The following is an 11181-nucleotide window of genomic DNA, read 5'->3' on the forward strand; positions in this document are numbered from 1 at the left end:
GCGGTTCGACAATAAGGAGAGACTTGGACACGATTGGCGGCAGAACTGGGACAGCAGCTACCGCTGTAGCTCCTCCCCCAAGCTTCTGGTTCTCCCTCCCCCCCAGCGCAAACCCCACTTTTGCGGGGCGCTTCCGTTTGTTCGGCGCCAAGTCCCACGACTGTGGGCGTCACGTGTCAAAGGACAGCCCAATCGAGCGTCCGCCTGCCGCTTGGCCTTCCGGGAAGGGTGGAGGACAAAAAGGTGGGAGGGTGAGCGCTCCGTTGACGTACGTAAGTTCTTGTCGTCCCCCCCCCCCCCGCCATTAGGACTCTTAGGGTGGGCGGGTGGTGGAGGTGAGTGGGTGATGATGTCCTCTGGGGACGCTGTGTAGGTGGGGTGGTTGTACTTGTCGATCAGGATTACCCAGGCCTTTCCACCCAAAATTTTATCCTGGTTAAAAACTATTTTGCATTAATTATCAAGCGTGTTGTGGGAGAAAGGAGTCCATGGAATCAGAAAACCCGGGAGTCCAGGCCACTGTACCACCTTGGGCCTCAGGTTCCTACTATATAAATTGAGGTGATTGTGAAACTGCTTTGTAAAACTTTATATAAACTATTGTCTGCTTTACCTTGGGTGTGTAAAAATATCAGTTTGAAGTCTGTGACAGTAGATGCCATTCAGGCATCTTTATAACCTTACAGACCAACCCTATTTTTTTCTCGGTGGCTCTTACAGCTCTTTTTTGCCTCAGTAGTTCTCAAGTTGTCATTGGTGCTGTACAAGGATTTCATTAAATAACTTAATGGACATGGCTGTTTCTTTTTCTCTAGTTTGCATGATGAAAAACATGGCTGCTGTATTAGCTTTCCCTAGTTAAGCTGTGGTAACAGCTAACTCCAAAATCTCAGTGGGTTACAGCAACAGGTTTATTTCTCTCTAATGTAACATGTGGGCTGGGAGGTGGCTGTGTCTCTGTGCTTTATGTGGCTTCTTCATTCTGGGATCCAAGAAAGGGCTTTCATGAGTAATTGCAGAATGATTAGTTTGTATTATGTAAATTATTTAAATAACACTTTTAGTATTTTAGAACTTTTCAGAACCTTTACAAATACTGTGTCCCTTAGTAGGTACTACTCAACCTGACTCATGGTAGGTATATGGAAACCCTGGCACTTTTTCTTTTTTTCGTGCAAGTGCTGAACTTAAACTTTGATTGCAACATTCATTTCAAAGAGGCATCCACTTTCATAGACTGGCTATCTAGCACAAACACGTTGCCAGACACACACACATTAACACACACATACCGTCTAGAATGAATACATTACCAGACAGGCAGATACACAAGCATACACACACACACACGCACACACACGCACACACACTCTAGCTTAAAGAGCCATTGAAGAGCCAGGCCACTTCCCAGAACTCCTTTACTTTAGGAATCTTGGTTGATTTCAATAAATGATTATTGGGCTACTTGTTTTTTTCTCCTGCTCCTATACTTTAAATTTCTTATGTTTTAAATTCACTGATGAAGAGTGAACTCTGAAACCCTAGGCACCCGTACCTGACCCCAATAAAAGCAGAACTCCAGGTCGGTGCACATGGGTGCACTCCCTCACTGTCTAGCTGCAGCTTCGCTGTGGGGCTGCAGTTGTGCTGTGTAATTTGAGGTCTTATAAATAATAAACCTGTATCTTTTCAAAGTTTCCTGATGGCTATTGCTGAAGGGTGTCTTGCAGCCATAATAAGAGCCATAAGGGCTGGTTCAGTCACATCACTGGGTGGTGATAGCCTGAGACCAGTACAAAACAGTAGGTATCCATTGAGTTATTTGTTGAATTAATGAATGAACAGCAGTGCGTCCATCCTCTTTTTCTGTGGTTTCGAACCACCTAGGATCACAGTCTAGAAAAGTTTTAGAGCAGGTGCCTTCTGATTGATTTCAGAGCGGTAATTCTGTGACGGAAAGTATGTGTAAGAGCTGCAAACTTTTCTCAGGAGGTTTTCACTCAGAAGAGTTGTCCTTGGGCAGCCGGCATCTCCCTCACCGTGGGGCTGTGCCTTCTGGGTCTGCCCACTCCATTCATAACCTCAGCAGACTAGGGGCCTCTGCTTAGTTCTGTCTTATGAAGTGGTTACTAGAAGATTGTTGGGGAGCAGGACATTGAACTTGGGAATGATGAAGCAATCAACAAAGTGCCTCCTGTTCCATCACGTCTCACTCACCACCCTGACTCTACCTGGAAGACAGACTTGTTCTGCTGTGAGCTTGATCGGGGAGGCCTAGGAGAAATCTCCTGTCTTTGCCAAATATGTCTCTCCCTCCAAGAGACCTTGTATGATGGGAAAACGAAAGAAGGTGAAGTCACTTCAACTTCTTTCCCTTTCCCTCCCAGTCTCGCCGTTCCTTTCAGGAACCTACTAAGCTTGCTTACAGTGGTTGCCCAGGGAAGAAAGCGATGTGGAGGGATTAGAGAGGCACAAAGAAACTTTGAGTGTGATAGATATGTTCATTATTTTGACTTTAAGAATGGTTACACGTGTCAAACTAATTGAGTTTTATGCTTTAAATATGTGATTTATTTTATGTCAAAGATACCTTCCTGTTTAAAAAGTGAATATATCATGATTCATCTTATACACACAACCCCAATCCTTTGGAATTGTCTTGCATTAACCTTTTCTTAACACAAATCAATCCATGACCAAAGCACAACCTAAAAGTGCGTAGTTACATATTGTAGATTTCAGGTTTCCTCTTTTCCAGTAGCATCTTGGCACAAAGGTATATAGCTGTCTCGGTGTAGTTGTTTCAGGTGTGAAAGGACATCCGGCACAAGGACAGAGTGCTTTTAACTTCACTCACTGGGTGACCTCACCTAAGCACTCCTCAGCGTGCCAGGCTCCACCCGCTTGTTACAGGCAGTTAACGCCAGCAATTTGTGCATGTGAAGGGACAGATGATGCTCTAAGGCAGCCAGAGCCCAGCCCGAGCCTAGACTTCTGCCAGGGAAATCCTACTATGGGGGAATGATGAGGGAGACAAACACCTGGGCTGGGAAAGGCCTGGGAATCAGTTTAAAAAAAAATTCAGGTCCTGGCCCCAAGTCCCACTTCTGCCCAGTTCACAAGCCCACGCTGCAGTGCCCCCGCTTTTCTCTCTGGCAGGGCCCCAGTCACTGCACGTTCTGTCTGGTCTGATGGCCAGCTTCCCAGGCTCCTGAACACACTTCTGGCCGCTCTCCGACCTACTGCTGAGTGTGAGTACCCTCCGAGGTACAGCAGCCCCTGGACCTCGGCCCCTGGGCGTGTGCCTAGGGCCCGTGGGAGTGCAGCCTGCAGCTCTGAGTTTGAAGGGGCACGGGGAAACAAGGCGGTGGGCCTTCCGCTGGCTCCTGCAGAGCTGTCTTTAAATTCCGAAGGCCCAGTCTCCAACACTAAGGCCGGTCTCAGGCCAGGAGGGGGTTTGGGCTCTCAATGCCCTCATTTTGTACACGAGGACTTGGGGCACAGATGTGGAGGGAGCGATGGTGTTCTGACCCCACCCCACATGCTGAGAGACTTGTTTACCACTTGGTTTAGACGTGAGTTGGAAACCTACTGACACTGCCCACTTTCCCTCCCTGCCCAGACCGCCGACCATGCCTGCGGGAGTGCCCTGGACCAGCTACGCAAAGATGATGGCAGCCAGCCTCCTGTCCATGTTCGCAGGGGCTGAAGTGGTGCATAGGTACTACCGGCCGGACCTGGTGAGTGCAGGAGGGTCCTGGTTCCTGGGTCTGGGACCGCTCCATTCTCTCTGAAGCAGCAAAAATGATCTTCCAGTCAGGAGCACATCTGCTTTGGGCCTGAAAACCTTATGATGGCATCCAGTTGCATGTACAGCAATGCCATGTCCTCATGGCCTGCCTGCTCGAACACAGTCTTCCCCAGAAATCATACACAGCCTTAACGTCTTACACAGTCTGGCACCCGCCTGCCAGGGCCCTAACCTTACATCATTTCCCCCTCGTTCCCTCTGTTGCAGCCACACTAGCTTCCTTGCTGTTTCTCAAGTTCATCAAGCCTATTTCTACCTCAAGGCCATGCTATATTGCTTCTTGGAGTGCTTTTCTCCCGGATCTTGCCTTGGTTTCCTTCACAACTTCAGGTCTCTGCTCCAGAGCTCCTCCAGCAGCGAGGGCCCTTTGGACAGCTTCAGAGGAATTGCTCTCTGCCACTCTGTCTCCATCCTTTGTCCCCACTGAGCGCAGTGCACAATGTACAATTACTTTATTCCTTTGTCTCTGTTTGCTGCTTGTTTCCTCCACTAGAACGTAAGGTCCACAAAAGCACTGTGCTTCAATAAGACGCCACTTTCTAACCACTATGATGGCTACTAATTAAAAAAAAAAAACAGCTAATGACAAGGTTTGGTGAGGCGTGGAGGAATCCGAACCCTCGTACAGGGCCGTGAGGAATGTCGAAGGGGGCAGCCGCTGTGGCCAACAGCCTGGTGGTTCCTCAGGGAAACCTGGAGTCGTATGTCCCAGCCATTCTGCTTCCCGGTTTATGCCCGAGAGAAATGCAAACTTATGTCCACACAAAAACTTGCACGTGAATATTCATGAAAGTCATCCCATAGTTTGCCGTGTGTAATGTGCACCCCTGTTTCTGGCCCAGACTTTCAGGAAAAAAACTTTTGTTTTAATTTTTAATTTAATTTTTTACTTACTTATATTTAGATATTTGTTTTTTTTTCTATTTTAAAGTAAGTTTAGCATTTACTTTTTAACATATTATGGTACAAGAAATTTTATGTAACATAATTACAAAACACAAAAACAGATACAAGAGACAAGAAATTTTATGTACCGATAACTACCATGTATAACGTGCATCCTTATTTTCCCTAAAAAATTTGGGCAAAAAATGTGCATTGTACATGGCAAAATATGGCGAAAAAAGTGGACACAATCCAAGTTGTCAGCCGATCAGTCGGCATATACAAATATGGTACCCCCACATATAATGGAATATTACTTGTTCCTCAGAGGAAGTGAAGCTGTTACCAAAATAAAAGTGACCTTCTCAGGCCTTTCCTGACCATCTTTCCTGAATGCAGTTTTACATGTTTTTGCTTACTGCTTTATGCCTGGTGGAGAGGCAGTAAATAGCACAGGAATACATTTCCACATATGGAAAGCTTTAGTCAGATTTTTGATCTGTTAGTTGGTAGTAATGCAAACTCTCCCTCTGTGAGTTCTGTAGAACTTAAGGCATATATAAGCTGGATGGTAGAGTCATAAATATAGGGCTAGAGAGGAACTTGGTCAGCCATGGGTTCTTATAATAGACATTTATCATTGAGTAGCAAGGGACTTTCTGTTCTTTTTAACTTCTTATTTGCTTTGAAGTTTCTCAGGCCACATTTAATTACGGTCTGAGAAAGCACTGGCATCTTTGCCTTGTTTTGTGTTTAATAGACAATACCTGAAATTCCACCAAAGCCTGGAGAACTCAAAACGGAGCTTTTGGGACTGAAAGAGAGAGAACACGAACTTCAAACTTCTCAACAGCAGAAACCTCAAAATGCAACTATGCCAAGAACTCTGTGAATAAGAAGCCTTAAATATATATTTTTGCAATTTATGGAGTCAGACTACTTGTCCTCACGTACCCAGTACAATGCTAACTGCAGGAAGAGGTGTGCGGTAGATAGTAACTGATGCACTGAGATTTATTAACGATTTCACCAATGTCCCTTGAAAACTGCCAAAGCTCATATCATCAGCTTCTTAATGTGGTTTGATAGATACTTAGTTGTGACCGCCATGGGAGGTAGAGTATTTGCAATGATTCTTGCTCTTACAATTCTTCCTTTTTTTTTTTTTGACATAGCGCTCTCATGTTTTTTTGCAGTGTTAGCCAAGGTACAAAAGCAACCCCAAACCCCCATCAGCAGATAAGTGGGTGAGAAAGATGTACATGTATTCAATGAGTTTGTCCAGCCATGAGAAAGGGGGATATCCTGCCATTCGCTGCAACATGGATAGGCCCTGAGCACACTATACTACATGAGATGAACCAAACAAAAAGAAAAGTATTGTTACAATATCACCTAAAAATGTCAAACCTGTGAAAATCAAAACAGCGGAGAGTAAAATGGTGGTATCAGGGCAGGGGCCTGGGGGATCAGAGTGACGGTGTTCAAGGGTACAACTTGTAACAAGTAGTAAGAAAGCCATAGGACTAGTGCACAGTGTGATGACACTAGCCCTGCAGTTCCAGCCACGTGCCGCAAGAGTTTTTAAAACATGCGACACCTGACTACTTTTAGTCAGGGGCACTGACCTCTTTTCCCTTAGATTAGCAAATAAAAAGAATGACAGTCCACATACCAATAGCCATCCCATCTGGTATGAATGAATCAAAACTATACTCACCTTTTTTTGGTCAGACTGGCAAAAAATACGTTTTTTGGTGTGCTGCAGAATTTTAACACGTAGTTTATATGTGCCATGAGATGAAAAAGGTTGAAAGTTGCTGATCTAGACAGTAATATCGTATTTTAATTAGGTAATGTGATATTGGTACAACAGCAACCGTCTACAATATATAAATGTATCAAAGTAATGCAGTGAACACCTGAAGCTTATATAACATAACATGTCAGATTTATTTAATAAAAAATCCAGACCGCTAATGGTCACACTGCTATATGATTTTGGTCAGTGTTGATTTTTGACTGTTAGCTCCTACAGAAAGTGGTCACTACAGAGACCCCAGGTACAGGTCTCTTGTTACAAGGCTTAAGAGGAAATATTAGTTAGTTCCATAAGAGAATCTCTCTCTCTATCTTTAGACAAGATTAACCCTGTGTTCCTGGACCTGAACTTGGAAAAGACCCTGATGAGTGAGCTCCGGAAACATGCCCTCATGCCCCACATGTTCTAAAAATCGACTAACTGCTCACCACCACATCGAGTCTTTTATGAAATCAGTTCAAAATTAAATTACAACAGTCCAAACACACCTTCACACAGCCATGTGGTATGTGATTCAGTAGTACACATAGACTTCAATAAGAATTCTCTTGAAACTGAAATATTTATTCATATAATTGTACAGCTTTATAAAGAAAGAGGCAAATGACTAGAGCCAGACATTCTTAAGTATCTTAGGATTTACCAATGTTAATATCTACTGAATAGGGCAAGGTGAAGTGGGCAGCTAAACTGTCTCTTAGTTTCCCTTTCCTTCCTTAGTAGCTGAAACAATGGGTATCTTAATATTAAACAAAGTTATGTTGAGTCAGTAAAGGCTGATTGTTTCACAGATGACAAATGAAGCCATTCATGTCTGTCCTGCTTGTAAATACACAAAGATCACCATATTTACATTTTAATTCACTAGCATTTTAGGGAACATATTTCACTAAAAATAAAAAGCAGTTCTTTATTCAAAAAGTTAATAAACATCTAGAAGAAAACACAAATAGGCGTTCTGGTGATGAAGCAGTGTTATAAAGCCATAGATGCCCTTCTGGCTGAACATAACAAAACATTTAAAAATTATGAGCAGATAGGTGTCAAATACACTGTTAAATGATCCTAACAGAAAGTTTCACTCTATTTGGAGCGCTTCTGGGTTGGACACGTGGAGATGCTGGGAGGGCCGCTGCACACCCTCTCCCCTGACTGCCCTGTGTCTCTGCCGGCTGGCTGTTCCTGTGTTCAGTTGTCAACTGAAGGACATCCACACCTGCCTCTCTCCTCCCTTGCACAGCCCTTCCCATGATCATTAAGCCGCCGGGACAATTAGGTTCTGGTCAACGTCAGTCTTGGAAACAAAGCCTCAGGTCTCAACGACAGGACTATTTTTCTTTTGTGTTTTTTTGCAACTTCCCCCGGTCTCCAGAAATACCAGATACACTTATTTCTTGTTCAGTGATTCTAATCTGACACCACGTAGATAGAATACCAGCAATTTCCTTTATTTTTTTCAAATCATCACCCAAGGATACATTAGAGAGAGGAAGAGAGAGGGAAAGAAAGAGAAACATCCATCAGTTGCCTCATACACACCCTGACCAGGGATCGAACCTGCAGTTTAGGTGTGGGACCTGACTTGGAATTGAACCTGAAACCTGGTGGTATGCAGGATCATGCACCAACCGAGCTACCTGACCAACGCCATGGCATTTTTCTTAATTCAGGCAAAACCAATTGTGGGTTTAGAAGTGGTCTGTCTCTTTCAAATGACTGTAATGCTCCGTGGTTAACAATGAATCAATGGCATTTTTAGCCATTCCTTTCTTTACAAATCCCTGATTGATATCCCTTATTAAGGGCAATGCAGCAGCCAGATGCAGAGATTTGTAGGTCAAGGTCTTGAACAAAGAGCTGTTGCCTCGGAACTTGGGGCCCTGGCATGCTGGCATATGGAAGCATTCCGATTCTCCTCTTGTGAGTCTCGATTGTTTCTCCATATGAGCTTGACTATGACAGCAAATGGGAATTATAGACTAACTATAATAAAAATGAAGTCGACAAAGAGTGGTACTAAGTTAATTTTTCTTTAAATGTTAGAAAGTACTATTGGAGAGATCCAAGATGGATTTCCAGTGGAGTAAGTGGAAGCTACGCTCACCTCCTCCTGGTTCCAAACTGGAGTTACAACTAAAACGTAGAACAATCAACCAGAATAACCAACTGAACAGTCTGAACAGGAGTCTTATAACCAAGGATTTATAAAGACATCAAGACTGGTAGGAAGGGCTGGAATGTGAGAAGGGCTGATCCTGCTCCCATGGGCTGTGGCTGAGACCCCAGAGGGGTATCTCAGCTGTGAATTCTGCCCCGAGGAGCATGGAGTCTCAGTTCCATGCCAGGCTCCCTAGCCCAGAGTACCAGCATCTTATTCAATAGGCAAGAACTAAAAGCATTTTCCTTAAGATCAGGAACAAGATAGGGAGGTCCACTTTCACAGGAGGACCTAGCCAGAGCAACAAGACAGAAGAAATAAAAGGTATTTTAATAGGAAAAGAATAAGTAAAACTATCATCATTTGTAGATGACATGATACTATATAGAGAGAACCTTAAAGATTACACCAAAAAAAACCTACTAGAACTGATAAGTGAATTCAGTAAAGTAACAACATAGAAAATATCCAGAAATTGGTTGCTTTTTTATACAACAATAATGAACTATCAGAAAGGGAAACTGAAAAAATAATCCTATTGCCCTGCCTGGTATGGTTCAGTGGGTTGGGCATCATCCTGCAAACCAAAAGTTCACTGGTTTGATTCCCGGTCAGGGCATATGCCTGAGATGTGGGCCATGTACCCTACTGAGGGTGTGCAAGAGGCAATTGATCAATGTTTCTCTTGCACATTGGTGTTTCTTTTCCTCTGTCTGCCTCTCTTCCCCTCTATCAAGAAAGAGAGAAATAGAGAAAGGAGGGAAGAAAGAAAATACTCCCATTTACAGTTGCATCAAAAAATAAAATACCTAGGAATAAATTAAACCAAAAATGTAAAAGACTTGTACTCATAAAAGACACTGGAAGAAGAAATTGAAGAAGATACAAATAAGTAGAAGGATATACTCTGTTCATGGATAAGTAGAATTAACATCGTTAAAATGCTTGTACTACCCAAAGCAATCTACAGCTTCCAACACAATTCCTGTCAAGATATCAATGGTACATTTCACAGAACTAGAATAAATACTGCAAATATTTATATGGTACTGCAAAAGACCCTGAATAGCAACAACAATCTTGAGAAAGAAGAACAAAGTTGGAGGAATTGTGCTACCTGATAAACTATACTACAAGGCTATAGTCATGAAAACAGCATGGTACTGGCATAAAAAATAGACACCTAGAACAATGGATCAGAATAGAAAGCCCATGAGCAAACCCATGCCTTTGTGGTCAATTAATATTCAAAAGGAGGCAAGAACATACATTGGGGTAAAAACTGTCTCTTCAATATATGGTGTTCAGAAAATTGGACAGATAAATGCAAAAAATGGAACTAGACCAACTTACACAAGAATAAAGTCGAAAAGGATTAAAGACCTAAATGTAAGTCATGAAGCCATAGAAATTCTAGAAGAAAACATAGGCAGTAAGATTTCAGCCACTTCTTGTAGCAATATAGCAATACTTTATTCTGATCTATCTCCTTGGGCAAGGGAAACAAAACATAAACAAATGGGACTACATCAAAAGTTTTTTTTGTGCAGCAAAGGAAACCATCAACAAAATGAAAAAAACAGCCCATGGAATGAAAAGAACATATTTGCCAATGATAAAGGTTAATATCCTTTTCATCTGATAAAGGCTAACATCCAGATCTTATAAAGAACTTAATACAACTCAACAATCCAATTAAAAATTTGGCAAAGGACGTCCTTTTTCAAAGAGTACATACAGATGGCCAATAGACATGAAAAGATGCTCAATGTCACTAATCAGAGAAATGCAAATTAAAACCACAGTGAGATATCACCTCACACCTGTCAGAATGGCTGTTGTTAATAAATCAACAAACGACAAGTGTTGATGAGGGTGTGGAGAAAAGGGAACTCTTGTGCACTGTTGGCTGGAATGCAGTATGGTGCAGCCACTGTGGAAAGCAGTATGGAGTTTCCTCAATTAAAAGTGAAATTGCCTTATGACCCAGAGATTCCGCTTCTGGAAATATATCTGAAGAAACTTGAAACACTGATTTAAAAGAATACATGCATACCTATGTTTATTGCAGCATTTTTACTGTAGCCAAGATCTGGAAGCAGCCTGTGTCCATCAGTAGATCAGTAGATAGTAAAGCTATGGTGCATTTACATAATGGAATACTACTGGGCCATAAAAAAGGATATTTTACTTTATGCAACAGCATGGATGGACCTGCAAAGTATTGTGCTCCGTGGAATAAGCCAGTCTGAGAAAGACAAATATCATACGATTTCATTTACTTGTGGACTCTAAAGAACAAAATAAACTAGAGGCATACTCACAGATACAGAAAACCTGCTGACAACTGGAAGAAGGGGCAGGGGTTGGGGGGCTTTGAGAAAAAGTTGAAGAGGTTAAGCAAGAACAAAAGCCTCACTGACACTGTGCGGTGTGGTGATTACAATGGGAAGGGGAGGTGGTGGAGGGTAAAGAGGGAATAAATGGTTACAGAGACTGGACTTC

The 11181-nt window shown here is 42.7% G+C and overlaps 1 protein-coding gene across 6 annotated transcripts; it reads left to right on the forward strand.

The window, feature by feature from the left end:
* Positions 1–145: 145 nt before the first annotated feature.
* LOC119060339 (protein BRAWNIN) lies at positions 146–5622 on the forward strand. 6 transcript variants are annotated; one of them, XM_037160445.2, is made up of 4 exons: positions 146–272; positions 3160–3251; positions 3623–3740; positions 5457–5622. In XM_037160445.2, exons 3-4 carry the CDS (start codon positions 3633–3635, stop codon positions 5586–5588), a joined length of 240 nt encoding a protein of 79 aa, XP_037016340.1. In that variant the 5' UTR covers positions 146–272; positions 3160–3251; positions 3623–3632; the 3' UTR covers positions 5589–5622. The 6 variants fall into 6 exon arrangements, with proteins under 6 accessions (XP_037016340.1, XP_037016341.1, XP_037016344.1 ...); XM_037160446.2 differs by having other exon boundaries at positions 146–268; XM_037160448.2 differs by lacking the exon at positions 146–272 and adding an exon at positions 329–561.
* The last annotated feature ends 5559 nt before the right edge of the window (positions 5623–11181 follow it).

This window comes from Artibeus jamaicensis, unplaced genomic scaffold (genome assembly GCF_021234435.1).
Source record: "Artibeus jamaicensis isolate MK-2021 breed Jamaican fruit bat unplaced genomic scaffold, CSHL_Jam_final contig_233, whole genome shotgun sequence".
Classification (NCBI taxonomy): domain Eukaryota; kingdom Metazoa; phylum Chordata; class Mammalia; order Chiroptera; family Phyllostomidae; genus Artibeus; species Artibeus jamaicensis.